Here is a 16,763-nt window from a genome sequence, read left to right as displayed (position 1 = left end):
GATAGTATGCAAACAGACCTTTCTTCTAGGTTATCACTTAATTTCAATTCCACGAATAACAATTTGTATTGGTCAAACTCAGTGACATACTCTCTTCTGTTTTACTGCTGAGAATTTCTCAAAGGGAGATAAAATTGTGTAGGTAGGTCCTCAGGCAAATATTGCAATGCAGTAATTTCGATGGATAGAGGAAAGCATAATATCAGCCCATTTATACCCCTGTGATAAAATAATGGCATCAACGAGTATCTGAAGCTAGTGACTTCGGTCATTTTTATTAAATTAAATTGAATGGCAATCTTCCTACAAATAACAGGCTTTGAGTCAAAGCTGTTAATTTAAAATTAGTCTATATCTAAGTCACTCCTTTAATAAAATAAAATGAAGGAAAATAATACACGGGATCATCTCTCCATTTTAATGTACACAAAGGAAATCTATGTGGGTAGATAGCAGCCATTGTATTTCTAACTCTGTATTTTGTGTCTCTAAGCCTCTTAACTTAAATGAAATATGTAATGAGTTCCTCTGTTTTAATTGTTCCACCAATACTTGAAAGTGAAGCATAAGTTTTTTAAAAAATGTGTATGATGATCTTTGTTATTTTGCTGATTGCAGATTCAAATTTCCAAAATTTAAGAGATTATTTATTTTGCATTTATTTATTTTGTTCTCTTTACTAAAGTGACTAACAACTACTTAAATAGAAAGGATTTTTAGATGTTCTTAAATTATGACCCTAGGATAATTTTTATTATGAAAAATTATGAATTAATGATGTAACAAAATATGTTTTTATATATGCACATGAGATTAAAAGAGTTATTTCTGCTCACTTTATTATGTTCTGTTATAATTTGATACAATGTTGAAAAGAACTGATTTGATTATATTAATTACTGTAATGTTTAAAAGTCACTTTGCACATTCAAAAATATTTTATACTTGTTTAGGTGACTAACTTTAGGTTCCTTCAGACCCTCGTCTAATATTATCAAAGCAACATTTTCCTTTTCAACACCTAAAAGGAAATAGCAAATTGGATCCCACAAATAGATGAAATTTGAGCAATGAAAAGGAGAAAGTTTGGTCGAGGTAGTAAGTGTTTTTTGGGAAGTTTGCATGATTTTTTCTAGGGCCAGCAGACTCATGTCAAAACTGACCTAGTTCTTCCCATTCTGAATTCACCTCTGAGAGGCAGTGTCCCTTTTTTATGTGTGCTGAAAATGATCACCAAAATAAAAATTATTTCTTTGGACACTCTTACATCCATGAGTTATATGTGTTGTGGATGATTTTGAATTCAAGTATTTATCATGTGAACATTAGTTTTCATTTCAGTGTATTTTCTCAATTCCTGCATACAAGTCATTTGGAAGAACTAGAATTTTTCTAAAGATTCAACTTATTTTTATGTTATTATCTCCTTCCAGTTCTGTTTTAATATGATGTTGCTAGAAATACCCAGAGTAATTTAGGTTTAGAAAACTGGTCATAAGATTGCATATTTATATTGTGTCCCACTAAGAATTTACAATGAAGTAGTCGGGAGCCTTTTTTGAAAATGTATTTGAAAGTCAGAGAATTAGACTTTCAAATATTCTTGAAACCTCAAAAAAACCCACACAAAACAAAACAAAACAACCCCTAGCAGTACAGTTTTAATTGATATGCAACAAAGTAGGCTTTACTAATTAAAACCAAGATGCTGTGCTTTTGCTACACGGACCTTTACATGGAAAAGTAGGTTTTACACATTTCCTTTATTGTTCAGCTCAGCAATTGCATCTTTCCAGGGTTGTAGGTTGGTGGCTTACAGTTCAAAAAAAAAGAGAGCTGCCACCAGCCCTGAAGACAGACAGTGGGCTTTCGTCCCTCCAACATCCCCAGAATAGTAATCAGGAAAGTCAGACCCTGGAGGTCAGAGAGCAAGTCAATCATTCCAGCCATCGCCTCAGTGTGGAGGATCAAATTAGCCTGAAAAATTCAGCTGCTGGGAGGAGAGCGCGAGCAGCTGTCAGGGGCGGCATCGAGATGCGCTAATGAACCAGATGAATAGTGCAAAAGCTGGAAAATAAAAACAGGACAGTTGACATTTTTCATCTGTCAAAGCAGGAGATGCATGAAAATATACTATTCCTGTTTAACTCCTTAGGGGTCTTTCAGGTTTTTTTTTTTTAAACACTGTACAATTGAGACAAAAGTCCCGTAATGAACTCCTAGCGTATGATCATGAATCTATGGACACTCGCTCTGGGGTGTCACAGTTTACATGTACAGTATGTTCGTTAAGGCAGCTTTTTAATATTCTCTTGTGTCGTAAAGTGAGTGCCCTTGCATTTTGAACAAAAATCGTGATTATGATTGTAGTTCTTCTTTTAGAAATTTCTTCTCCAAAGGAGTGTTTGCTGTTTATGGACATTCATATATATATATATATATATATATATATATATATATATACATTTTTTTTTTTTTTACTTTTCTCTCTTCGTGTGGAACACGTATCCATCCCTAAGGTCGTTTTGCTCTAGGTTTCCGTAGGCTCTGGATGAACGGCAGGAGGGAAGCACTTGTGCACGTCCTGTGCATTAAGGCTCTGAAGGAGTTAAAAGTCTGTCTGGAGCGGCAGAAGACAGATGAGAGCCATTTTCAGCTTGTCCTGTCCTCACTGACGCTCACTGAGTAGCACAGCATGGACGAGCGTGTTTCACACACACTCTGCCTGTCTGGGGACTGTACACATTGTCCTTCCAAAATCAAGCTTATTAGCACATGGAGAAAAGGGTGACTGACTTGGGGGCAGCCGCACACGCGTGTTGTATTCTCGCTGCTGCGGTTCAGAGATTTAGAAGGTTTGGAACAGGATGCGAACACTTGGAATTGAATTTTTAGTTCGTAACCCTGCTTACCACACTACTTGCTTGCACTTTAAATGTCAAGTTAGAACCTTGTCTGAAAATAAATTTAAATTCCATAATGTCTTTTTTAAAGTTGTTCATTCTGTGAGGCCTTTTTTTCCCTCCTGCGTAAATATCTCGTGTGGATGCCTTGAAGTAGCTGCTGTCACTTACAGAGCTTTTGAGCGTATTTAGTGGTTTTTGAGACGTAATCAAAAGAAAGAAGTTCTAATCATTGTAAACTACTTGAATACCAGTTACAACGTTCAGATTGAGAAGACTTTTTTTTCCCTACAGAAACTATTAATGTGAGCCAAAAGGCTATGCATTCTGTTCCCTAAACCATTGCTAGATTATAATTCAATTTTAACTTTAGTTTTACGTTTTTGTTATATTTTGGCCATTACATGTGTGATATATACCATCACTGCCTGTTTCGTCCTGAGATAAACTAATTGCTTTTATGGCATTATAGTTAGAAAGAGCTTTAAGTTACTTTATGTTCTTTTTCTTAACATTGTTTTATATTGTGTACGCAATAGGTAAAATAAATACATGCTAACTATTTCTTCCTGGTAGGGAATTTTAAATGTTGAAAACAATAACCAAAAATTGAAGTAAGATGTTTAGAACTCACTAAGTAATTGTCCGAAAAGGGTGTTCATAAGAATCAAAGGCCCAGGTAGCTGTATTTAAAGTGTCTGCAGCCGTTTTCTAGCTCGGTGTAACGTGCTGGATGAGATCAGTAACTATATCGGTTTTCTTGGGAGCATTTTACAGATGGCTGCATTGCAGAGTCCTTTCTACGGTGACAAAATGAACCTGTACTCGCTGTGTAAGAAGATAGAGCAGTGTGACTACCCACCTCTTCCTTCAGATCACTACTCAGAAGAAGTAAGTCGTTTTACACCGCGTGTTCGTCCAGTGTTCATTTGGCTAACACTTGGCATTTTATTAAGAAATTGTTCTTTATCCCGAAATACAGATGACACATACAGGTGGCAGGAGTACCCTTTGCGTTGTTTTCAGTCTCGTGGAGACTTGCTGTTTAGAGTTGACGTTGCAGTTCCTAATGTGGGTTGGGACACATTACACAGTGAGTGGCACAGATGTGACCGTTTCTAGGTGTGGGAAGAGCCAGGCTGACTTCACAGTGCTGGGAACACAGCCGAGGGCAGAATGAACACCCCACCCCAGGCTCCGGGTCATCGGCATCGGGAACCCCCTCCCCACAGTCTCAGAGCAACAGACAATTAGAACTTCCATTGTGGGCAGAATGCCCTCCCGTTCACGTTTTCCAGGAATGGAAACAAACACGCCTTCGCTGCAGGTCTCGGCCTCACGCTCAGTCCCAACCACCCTCCCTCACAGCCTGTCCCACTGCCCCGCTGGTGCGGTCATGCCATCGGGAGGCGTTTGGGGTTGTCACTGCAGACGTGTGACAGAGCATTTTGGCTGGAAGACTTTACCAAAGTCTGAGTCTGAATCCTGCCTCGCAAGGGTAACCTGTTGACATGGGTTGTTTTGGCCGTCTCCAACCTCCAGTGTTGCATTGCACAAAACCTCTCCCTCTTTAGCCTGATACATTGGGGTTTGCTAATATTTAAGGAGCTATGCAGAGTAGCAGGGTCTTGAATTAACTAAATGTGTTCTCATGACTCTTTTTGGAAAGCTCCTTGGACATCTACCGAGAGAAAGCACTGTCTTCAGTCAGGAGGTCTCACCTTCTCATGAGCAACAGAGAGTTCCCCACTCCTACCCCTTCAAGGAAAAGGGAAGGAGCAAAGGAGAAATCTAAAATGATTACAACGTTCACTTATTAGATAGTCTTGCCACTCATTGTATTGTGAAATGAATAGAATTTGCTTTTAGTTTTATATAAGGAAAATTTTGTCAGTGTAACTTGAATAATAAATATCTCTAAATGATTTTTACCATATGTAAAGCATTTGGGGTCCTAGAATGTTCTAAGTACCTTTTTTCCCTAGTAGTTTTGATACTGATAATCAGTGATGCCTGCCTTTTCGTTTCATAGCATTTGTATTCTGGTAATTAGAATAAACTCTTACCAGGCAGTGGTGATAATTTAGAAGTATTATTTTATTTGACGTTAATGCTATTAGGTTAGCCATTTTTAATTACTATTTTGGGTATAGCATATAAATATGGCATTTCACAAAACCAACTTCAGAACTCCAGGCCTGAAATACAGGACGGTGTGAACAATAATGCAAAATGACCGCGAGAATGTCAGGGTCCGTCCTTTGTTGTGTCATTCATGCTGTCTCCTTTTCTCCACGAGGCGCATGAATATTTCACATTTCTGCATCCTCATCCGCTATTCTTCTTGACTAATTTTCAGACTGTCTGAATTTGCATTTCACATGGTAGCTGATTAGGAGACGCGAGCAGCAGTGAAGCCTCAGCAGGCGGTTGCCATGGTGACCTTCAGCAGGATTTTAATGATGCTACCACTGGTGGTTCGTTGAAGTCGGCCTGCCTGCAGGGTCACTTCACCGCGGCTAAGTGTGAACTTGGCTGCGCGGCTTCTCAGCCAAGGGGCACATATCAAAGTCTGGCCCAGATAGAAGGTCTTCGAGTTGGGAGAGGAAAATAGATTCCACCTTTTTACTTCCCTCCATAGTTTCCAGTTTCGAAAAGAAATATAAAGCAAAACATGTTATATGGGGTTCTTTCCAAAAAACGTCAGTATGATTCCTCCTCTTGGTAAAATCTTGTGCCATGAAGAAATAGAAAGCTGTAATATCTAGGTAAACATGGAAACTAAGTTTTACTAAAGAAATGAGATACAGAAATGCAGACTGATGATGTTCCTTTAATCCGTTCAGTTATGTAGAAAAGTTCTCAGAACAAGAGCTTTGAAGTGCAGACGTGCTAATAAACATTTTCTCTCCGGAAGTCAGAACTCTGTTTGCAAAATAACGACTCAGAATTCATGATAGCAAAAACCCAGACAGATTCGATGGCGCCATCTTGATGGTATCTCAAACATTTATTTACAGAGTAGGCTTTTCAGATCTTTCGGAAGTCCAAATTGCCGTTTAATTTTTAGCGTGGCAAAGTACAGGAAACAGTGACCAGGGGAGTATCACGTCTTGAAACCGCACCTTTAATCAGAACAGCCGGTGCACTAAGTGTCACCTTACAGCGAAAACAGCGACAGCCGCGGTAACTTCCCTAACGGCCAGTGCGGGTTCTGCTGGACGGGCCCTGCATGTTTTGGGGGGCAGTGTGTCCTCTTTCGGAAACACCCCTGCCCTGTTCTTTACCTTGCGAGCTCATTCCCTTTAAAACAAAGCTTGGACATGGTCTTCTTCCCCTACCGCTCGTGCCCCGCCCGTACCCTCCCGGGGCAGGACTTACATCAGAACTGTGTCGTGGGTCCCCTCCGGACTGTGGCTCCTGCTCTGCGACGTCACCATTCTCGTCGTGGATCTCCAGGGCCTGGCACATTCCGAAGGGGCAGTGATTGATGGACGGACCGATGGAGTGATTGAGGGAGTGAGGGCGGGAAAGGGTGAGATGAAAGTGAGAAAAAGAACAGTGAACCAACATGTGACAATTGAATGAGGGAGAGAAACTTCTCCAAAGAACTTTCTATCTGGTAATTCAGAAAATTACTGAAACCATAGGCCAGACAATAAGATAATATTCTTTTCTTGATATGACTTGCTATGTGGTTTTTTTTTTTCATTCTTATAAGCAAGTGACATTTTTTCTGGAATATCCAGTGTTCATGTATTGGGAAATAAGACAAATGGATTATTTCTCCTCAGTTTCAGTATTTAATTTCTTTGCGAGACCTTGTTCACTAAATTATCTCATGAAAGTCCAAGTTAAAAAAATAGTGAATAGTTGTATTGACAATTATTCAGAAAGTATAGTGTCACACTGTGCTGAGTTAGTTCTTTTTAACCAACATATTTTATTGAAAATTGGAGCAATAACATCATAGATTTTCGTCTCGTTCAATACTTTTTCTTTATTATTAAAAATTCATAGTTTAAATAGAGAAGACACAAGAAAGGTTCAGTAGAATTGTGGTTACTTTTAACCGATTTCTCTTCATTTTAGGTTTGAGCAGATAGGTTTGGAAGCAAATTCTGAAAAGTGGAGTAAAAAGATGAAAGTGGAAAATGGAAATGAGTAGGGAAAATAAAGGTGATCTTGGTTTGAGAAAACAGAGTAGGGAGAAATTAAATTGAAGATTTGAAAACAATGCTTTGAATCAAAAAGAAATGTAAATGCCTATAAAACATTAGTGAGATGATTAAAACCTTGTAATAAAGTGGACATATTATTATACCGTTGCTCAGAACTGGTTGCTATGGCAGCTGTCTATCTGTTTAGTAGCAATTTGAAGTTTATTGTGAATAAGAAAGTCTTGTAGGACACAGTGTTTGTGGTTATCTTCCAATTATATTTTTGAAAACTTTCTAATTCCCTAGGTCTTATTCTTTTTATAGGCAAAGAAACCAAAATATAATTTTGGAAGTGGAATTATTAAGCCAGTAATCAGATTTCACATCGTTTAATTCCTCCCTTTTGTACATTAAATTTCTGTTTGTGTCGTGGCTTTATACCTCCAGCCCACAGATAGAAAAGTATCTGGTTTTAGTAAAAATCAATTAATGGGACTACTTCTTAAGTATACAATTACCCTTTAAAATATCAACCTAAAAGATCACATCCAATCAATAACTGATGGAAAGTGAATGAAATCTCAAAAACTTTCACCTCATAAATGAGAAAAAAAATTTAACCTCTTTTCCATTGTTTTTGTTTTCCTTTCTTAGACAATGCCACCAATGTCCCCCTCTCCTCTCCTTTTTTTTTTTTTTTTTTTTTTTTAAGTTTAGGAATGGAAGGCAACCGGGGGAGGGAGTTCTGCTGCTTTCCTGCCTTCCCAGGAATAGTTAGTTGTTCAGTGAGCCAGCCTGGTGATGTTTTTCTGAAGACAAGAAAAGTATTGATTTTTTTCAGAGTATTTAAAATATAAGGATTCAAAAGCACAGTGCTTTTTCTATGCTTGATTCTATGTGAATAATAAAATAATTTTTAATTGAAGTAAACTGATTTCAGATATTTATAGGTTATTGTAGAGGATAAATATATTTCCATGGCTTTAAATAAAATTGGAATACTGAATTGTTTTCAACTTTGGAAATCACCATTTTTTGTAATCCATATGGGAACTGCCCTGTTACAGAGATGGGGCTGTGGCGTTGTCCCCATTTTACATATGAGCAGATTAAGACCGGAAGTGGCAGAGCCAATCCCCACTGCAGGGGCCTGCACCTGCAGGGATCCCAGTGCTGGGGCCACCGGCTCACAACCGGCAGCCAGCCCTCAGGCAGTGTGTGAGGGGTGTCCCGACTCCCCCCGAGGACTCGTCGGTTCTTGTTTTCTCTCCTCTGTTCTTACCCTCTCACCCACCACGTTCCCCAGAGGGCACCACATCAAGGGCAGTGGCACGCTCAGGCACTTGCGCAGAACGCCCTTCTGCACAGTGTTGATAGATAACCCGAGGCTGGGGCCACTGAAAGGAAAGAATGAGGACTCGTGTGTAGGAGGGTGGGGACTATTGCTGCGTCCGAGGCTCCGTCAAGGCTACTGCCTGGGTCTCAAGTAAGAAGGCAGGTGTGCTGGTCCATGAGATGCTAAACAAAAAATGTTGTCGTTTGCTATAACTTTGCTGATACTTTATTTTCCAAAAGGTTGCTCTTAAGGAAAGGAAAATACTAAATGAAAGCTTTAAAAATGATGACTGACTTTTTAACCTAACATTTATAAATACTTTCTATTTATATTTAAATTCAGAATGTCCTGAAAGAAGCTTTTTAAGAAAGTTGAGTCAGTAACAAAACACATGACCTTTATTTTAGTTCATAAAAAAGAGCTGCTTTATGTAAATAAGGAAAAACAAGATGAAAAGTGTCAGGTACAGACTATTTTTGCATATTTGAAGTTAAACTAAGTTTACAAAACTTTTTTATTCGTTTGAGCAGTCTCAATAATTCTGTTTTATATTTGCTAAATTCATTAATTGCAATAGAACTACCTAAATTCCCTGGAGTTGTTTCAGGAAATTAACCAATGTTATTTAAATTGGTGCTGGAAGATTCTTCGTAACACACTGTCCCTAGAATATTTAAACAAGGGACATTATATTATATTATCTGGCACATGTTATGTTTGGAGATAAATCTGTTTTCACAAATATCTCTATAGTCCTTATAGTTATGTAATCCAATGCTAAGTGAGGTAAGACTACTTTCAAATGTAGAAAGGTGTATAATAATATTAAACATAACATATAACTTGTGCCATTGTTTATTAAAATTAGCTTGACATTGAGTATTTTCTCAAATACTGTTAACAGCATTTGGTTTTCCTTCCTAAAATGGTTTTAGTAAGTTTCATGTTCTCATCCTTTATATCCATTTTACCCCCTTTACCTAAACTTGCCACGTAAGATTTGAATGTTCCACTTAAGCTTTCAGTTTTCCATTTTTGTTTAAAAAATATATTTAAGAGGGCCCTTTGTTCACTTATGCTTCTGAAGTGACACTGAGGACTTGCTCCTTAAGGACACGAATCCAAAACGGTACCCTGTATTTCACATATCCTGTGGGATCCTATAAAACCGTGCAACTTTCTGTAAGACTTTCCCAGTTTTCAAGAAACACTGAATGATCTTCAGTTGGGAATGTAGACATTACATTACCGTATATCTGTGTCACATTGCTTTCTTTTCCCCGTTCCCTCTATCCCCAAGTCAATCACTAGTGACAGTTTGGTGTACAAGTTGGATACGCCTAATCATTTTGTATAAATATCTAAAGCTCCAAAATATCATATGCTTTAATGTATGAGACCCACTTTGGGGTGCAAACACGTGTCCTTGAGTACATGGAAACTGGGCATGTCTGCGAGGCTGATAGCACGTAATTGGTCTCAGAGGGATTAAGATGGGGGTGAAAAAGAAACAGTACCAATAGCAGTGGACTTTATTATTCTCCTGAGAATTGGCTTAGTGACCTGAAGCAATACTGCACAGAGAGCCCTGTTGTTACCTGCCCGTGACTGAACTTGATAGTTAGTGATTGGGCGATCGTCCTGACAACGGGACTGTTAGCACGCTCTTCGCTTTAGTATTTTTGGTACCAAACTTAGTGCTTTGACATTTCTTTAGAAGTGCGTAGATCAAAATATATTAGTGTTTTTCTACTTTATTGACAACAACTATTTATTAATTTCTATATGACTTATGATTTCATAATCCTTTGGAAATGCTATAAAGAATTCATTTTATTTTTATGTGCTGTGATTCCCTCCCCCCCCATTTAGATGTTTCTGTGTTGTTTTTAAGTTTTCCTTCAGCATCGGAATTAAACAGTTTTTTTCTTTGGTTTTGTAAAGGCTTTTGCATATTTAGACCTTTATTTTTGCCTTATTTTTAATTTGTTTTATAAAACAATTTTAAGCAAAGTACATGTTTTTACAAACATGTGTAAAAAGTAATACAAACTAAGCAAATTTCTTGATATAACTTAAACCACTAACTGTCTCTACGCACTCCTGTTTATTTTTATTGATGTAATATCTACTGATTTTGGAATTATTTCTACAATTTAAAGTAATAAATGGAAGGCTAATTCTCTCAATTCAAACACACTTTTTTTGAGCCAGTGATTACCTAATGATATTATTAGAAATTGAAGCCTGACATATAGAAATATATATAAAATTCTTACAGTTATTATATGAACTTTTTTTGGAACATGGTTAATAATATATTACTGAGAATTGACACAGAGTATTGGATAAATAAGGATTTTTTAAGTAATTTCCTTTATTCCAGAGATTAATAGGCACTTTAAAAGATATATATAAAATTAGCATTGAGAGATTGCTAAGATAATTATTTCATTTTGATTAATGTCTGCCTTAGAAAACTTAGAGGCATTTTTTATGATTCATCATGTCACTATGTAAGTTTAGAATCTGGTATAAAAATTGTGAAAATCCAAGTATATTTTATTTGTTTGGAGGGAGTTACTGTCACTTTAATTAATGAGTCAGATTGGAAATAACATTAAAGTTGTCATTCTACTCATAATATTAATGTGAACATTTTTTGGTCGTCATTTAAGTGGATCTCAATGGAGAAAGTGGGTGTTATCTCACTGTGAGTTTTGCAGAGCCTATAGAAGATTTTGTGCTCTGGTTTTTGGTCGGAGTTGGCCTATGAATTACGAGGGCAGAGACTGGAGGAGCCAGTGTCCGAGCTGACATTCTTTTGAAAATCAGCCGAACCACTGTGTTTGCCTATCTGGAAGGTTACCAGCGTGATGCAGAGTGGCCGTGATGGAGCCTGTAGACCCAGGTGGGATTCTCCTCGGGCAGTGTAATGTGCCACCTCGAACCTGGGCTTCAAGCTGGGTGCTGCAGTTCACATCGAGGCTGTGGGAATGTAACTCCTCTGTGAAGGCGGCCTTGTCATGCCACCCCATTGAGTGGCCTGAAGACTTACAGAGGTTTCATGAAAAACATAGAATGTGCCTGATTGACAGTGAGAACTCAGTAGATATCAGCTGTAGGAAGCTCTTTCTGTCTGTCCTGGAAATAGCATTGAGCCGAAGTCCTCCAGTTACCTTACAGAGCATAAAGCCGTGCCTTTGGACCTGAAGGTGTTTGGGGGCTTGTATTCCTGTGGTCCGCTGGAAACAGAAAAATCTAAGTAGCGTGGCCTCCGGATGTGTCCACAGCTGGTGAAAGTAACCAAATGAATCAACAGTTGTGTGCAGTTATCTAACAGCTTGAAAACGGGAGTCTGGCAAAGGTCGGAGTTCTTCTCTTCCCTTAATTAATGCCTTTTAAACCCTTTCTACTATCTTGTACTGTTCTTCCTGTGTTCTAATAAGTAGGTGACTATTTTGTCCTCCTATTCATTATCTCAGGGGCACAAATAACTCTGCCATCTAAAAGGGATGCTGTACTTTGCATACATAAAAAGAGGAAGAGATGAGAGGTGACCTTATTTATGTAACTTAAATTGTTAACTAGTATGACAGAGCCTATTCAGGGATCCATATTAATTTGCATTTTTTAACCAATTATTAAAGTTAAAGGCATAAAACGTGGTCCATAGCTGTTTGTAACATAAAAGCAAGTTGCTTGTTGTGATTTTTAAACCCCTTATTTGCCTAAAGACCATTGCAACTGATTTTTCCTCCACTAGGTTAATAGGTCTATTCAATGTATCTTTAGAACAACCAATAGTTATCGCATATTTACCAAGGAAAACTACACCAAATTAAGTATTCAGGCCTATGTAAATTCCCCATTATGTATTTAAATCCACCTTTTATCAAAAAGGAGTTGAGATAATTTATAACAAAAAACAGGACTTACAGGTTATTAAAATGGGAATAGAAATGCAAGTTCAGAACCAAGGACAGGGGGTGTAACGATCCTTATCCTGCCCGCCCCAGAACCGCTGTGGTCGAGTTGCTCCCTGGCTGTTACTTGCTTCCTTTCTGTTACGGCTCTAAGGGAAAGTATCTCTGTTCTCAAGGAGCCAGGATGCCAGTCCTCAGAGAAGAGGACGTTTTCTCCTCCTAAGTTACGGTAGAAAGAGCTCGTATAAGGACCTGTGAGTAATGCACCAGGTGGTGTCGTCCACAGCAGTTATACAAGTCCCTAAGTGGTGTTTGGTAGAAGCCAAAAGCAAGCATTAAAGGTGTTTGGAAGGTGAATTGGTGGTGGGATAAGCCAGCGTGCTCTGAGGGTGCAGCCCCTGTGGTCTCATTTCATTAAAGGGTAGAACTTCGATTGTCCGAAGTTGGAAAGATGAATTTTGTCTATTCAAGCGGTCCTTAAATTTTCATTCTCTTTGCATGAGGTTGATCAGAGCTATGCACACACCTTTCAATGCTCTTCGAACATTCAAATCTCTGAATATTCAATACACCGCCATATATTCTTTGATAAGGATATGCAATGATGGATTCTGCCCTGCTGTTTTGCTTAAGGGAAAAACAAACAGCAAGTCAGGGTGGCAACCTTGACCAGGTGGCCGCTCCCCACCGTGCTCATTGGACAGAAGTCAGATTAGCTCTGAGTACCTGAATAAAGCACCTGAGGGGTTCCTTTCTCCACTCTCTGCTGATGCCTCAGAACTGGTATTTCCTGTCCATCCATACCTAGGAACTCATCTCTCTTGGCTGGAATTCAGATCGTACCTTAAACCAAGTGACATCCCTTTGTAGTGGTGATGGTTTTAAATTCAACCACTCAGAAAGTGTTATGAAAAGTCATCATGCATGCAGAGCTGTATTAGACATCGTGAGGAATTCAACCCAAGAGACCAAGTAGGTAAAAGTAAGCGTGCTCTCAGCAGTGGGAGTGGAAAAGGCCTGCCTTAAAGTCAGATGACTTGGGTTCCGATCCAGTTTTTAATTGGTTCTCATTTTCTTCATCTGTAAATTAAGATTGTTGTGGGAGATCACAACACTTTAAAAGTAAATATGAAAAATAAAAGGATATAGGATATTTTATGAAATATTAAATTCTATATAAATATGGGTTTTTTAAAAATTCAGAATCACACACACCCTTAAGCAAGACTAAATTAGCACATGCATGTGTAAGAGACCCACACAACTGAATTATGTTCCGTACAGGTTACAACTTTTCACGAGCCATCTCCTTTATCTTCATAATCTAGACGAAGGTAGAGTCACAGAAATTGTTTCTACAATTCAGTCATCTAGGTATAGATACAGAATTCAACCCCAAATTCAGGAGTTCAGACTTCTGCCTAGATGTCAATGTCGATATCTCATCGTCGGTACCTTCAAAGCTCAGTGTCCCTCTTGCCCTAGAGGCCACAGCTCCTCTGTGAGTGGCCACACCTCCTTTCACATGCCCAGCACTTCTTGCCTGAAATCTTCGAGGAACGTGATGGGGCTTCCTGCTGGCATTGCTCTTTTTGCTCTATCTTTGACTTTTCCGAGAAAACACGTGCTGATCTGCTTCTCGTAGCTTCAGCACTGGCTTCCTGTGGCCCATGTGCGTAGACTCGAACCCCCTTTCTAGTCTTCCTGTCACTCGGCCTCCGATGACCATTCCACCCCGTCGCTCCCCAGTCGTTCACAAGTACTGGCCAGCGTTGTCGCACACTCATGGTGTTTGGCCCAGCACCTTGGTTCATTCTGTCACCTCTGCTTAGGATCTGCCCTCCCCGTGAGTCTGGTAAAATTATGTTCATGCTTCAGCCCTCAGCTCAGAGGCCACGGCCACAAAACCTTCTGTTTTTCCCTCACCCAGAAGTTACACATTCACTCTCTCATTCATTCAACATGCCAGTGAACACTTACTGTTCACCCCGCCTTCAGGTTTCCATGTTAACAGGGGAACACAGGTGTTAAAGGAGGTACTGTAGAGTGTGCTCAGGGCTCTAATAAAAGTACGCGCGGGATACGATGGAGGCCAGGGGGGAAACACTAAGGTCCCCATGGCAGGAGGCTGGTCAGGAAGGCTTTAGGGAGGAGAAAGCAGCAGGTGACAGAAGGGCCGGGAGGAGGGAGAGGCAGGAAGAATGGTGGTCCAGGGGCCTGCGGGAAGGAAGGTGAGTGGTCCTCCCCCTCCCAGCCTGGAGCCCCACCCGTGGCCTTTGTGTGCGGACCCCACATCCGAGTTGTCCTGTGTCCTCAGATGCCAGCAGTGTCCCTACAGAGTAATCTTCTAGAAATGCCGGTGTGGCCAGTGAGTGGGAGTCACTGCCAGGGCTTGTTTTGATTTGACAGGGTTTTATTTTCTTGTTTTATTAATTTCTTTATTATATATCAAAGTGTAGGAAAAATTACCGACGGATTATTAGATTCGTAAGTATGTAGTGAGGTGTGCAAGTTTTATATCTCATATCCGCTTGTGTACTGTGATACTCGTTTATAATTCCTCTGGAAGAGAAAAACCTTTCCAACAGATCAGCTGCGTATCTGATGGGCGACCAAGCCACACCCGTGGGGCAAGGAAGCGGACACTGCGTGTGCTGGCTCTGTCCATAGTAGGGCTTCTGTGCACCCGGGTCCCTCCCCAGGCTCTCTGGGAGGAGGGGGGTAGCTGCTCATTCTCCACTTTCCTTTCTCCTTGGCTTCCCACCTTGGTCCTCCTCTTTTACTTTGGGGCAGCCAGAGAATCACCGTCTCCCCCAGCTAAGCTTGCACCCATCTATCTTTTATCTGGGGCACCTCTCCTTGTGGCAGCAGAGCCTCAGGGCCAGCATTTGCCACAATGGGTTGGAAATGTCACCCTACTCTGAGGGAGGAGGCGGGAAGTGCAAGGTTTCTGGACCAGCTTGAAGGATGAGGCAGTTTTATTGAGTCAAAAAGTTGCTGTTGCATCTACTCGTGATTTAGTTAAACATAATGAAGTTTGTCCCACAGTTTTCGTTGCCTGTCATCCTTTGTGCTTCTTTTATCATTTTTATCCCTAAACAAAATACCTGACAACTAGATTACCTGCCAGAGCACATGATCTTTTTAAGTGTCAGAATCATTATAATGCTTTTCCTGTGTTTTCTGTGCTCGTATCATGGGATGTGTTTGTTTTTATTTTAATGGCTAAAATGCCTACCTCTTTCCAATGTAAATCTCACTTGATCACCATCATAAAATTCCTTGTGTATCGCTGTCCCCCTTAAGGATTTTGAAAGGAAGTTAAATTGAAATCTGCAGCCCCTCTCAGTGGGGCGTCATTACCCCCAACCCTGCTGAGCCTGCAGCTGTAGAGTTGAATCATGAAACTTCATTCTGGTAGAATCAGAAGTTTAAGGGATTTGAACCTGAAGAACTATCACAGGTCACCTGCTCCAACCTCCCTACTGAGGATAGAAATAAACCTCTACGGACTCCGACTTACCTACCTGTGGGCTCAGGCTTCAAAGTGCCCTCAGCCAGCCTGGTGTCCCCCTCACTGTCCCATCTGGTGAGCTCCTTACTCTCCTTTCGGGGTGACATTTCTAACTGCCGTTAGCCTTCTCCACTGCCCAATTCACAGATCAGCTCACAAATTCTAGCACCACTTCTGTTTCCTCTAGTTGAACATTTTTATGGTGGTGTTAGTGACTGTGAAGAAATTATAGTAATTTGATGATTTAAGTGCTAATACGCTGGCCAGAAAGAGTTAATGCAAGTTTTCAGAAGATCTGAATTATTCCCAAGACAGATTTAGAAAGCAAAAGAATGTGGGTCTTTCTTCTGATTGGGCTGATCGGCTGTGAAAGACACGTGGTGCTGTGAAGACACATAGTTTCATAAACTTGGGCAGTTAGAGTTGAGAACGAAAGCCCGTGTTCTTCTCCTCCAGGACCAGATGGGAGGGTGTTTTCTTAATCCGTCGAGGTGTGCTTTTTTCCTGTGATGTAATCCGGTAAGCGTCAGCCACCTCATCTGTAAAGGCAGGACATCAATACTGACAGAGCTGAGGGTTAGAATACTGTTCGTAACTTACCGCGCCTTCACTTTGTTATTCTTAGTCAGAAGCATGCTTTTCCTTTAATATAAAATGAATACACATGACACACATACTGGTTCAGATAGTTGTTCACGATAGCCTTCTACCCTAATTGCCTCACATCAGTGGAGATGCATAGTAAACTCATTATGAAAAGTTAAACTTGCCACCAAGGGTAACGTGGTGATTTCTAGACGAAACAAATGTGTAAATCTCTGCAGTTTGGAGCCTTACAGTTAAAAACCTATTGTCTTTAGCAGCTGCTCTCTTCTCATTACACTCCTCTGAAAACTCGCAAGGTCATTTGCAGCCTCTGATTGG

General features: G+C 40.0%; 1 protein-coding gene across 2 annotated transcripts in view; it reads left to right on the top strand.

Moving 5' to 3' along the window:
• The window catches only part of NEK7 (NIMA related kinase 7), a 103,038-nt gene that overhangs the window by 82,227 nt on the left and 4,048 nt on the right, over nt 1–16,763 (top strand). For both annotated transcript variants that reach the window (XM_081039340.1, XM_081039339.1), the window contains exon 9: nt 3,681–3,794. In XM_081039340.1, coding sequence (XP_080895466.1) covers nt 3,681–3,794 — 114 coding nt within the window. The remainder of the gene's footprint in view (nt 1–3,680; nt 3,795–16,763) is intronic.

This window comes from Rhinolophus hipposideros (genome assembly GCF_964194185.1).
Source record: "Rhinolophus hipposideros genome assembly, chromosome: 26".
Lineage (NCBI taxonomy): Eukaryota > Metazoa > Chordata > Mammalia > Chiroptera > Rhinolophidae > Rhinolophus > Rhinolophus hipposideros.
This window is presented reverse-complemented; position numbering and strand designations above follow the sequence as displayed.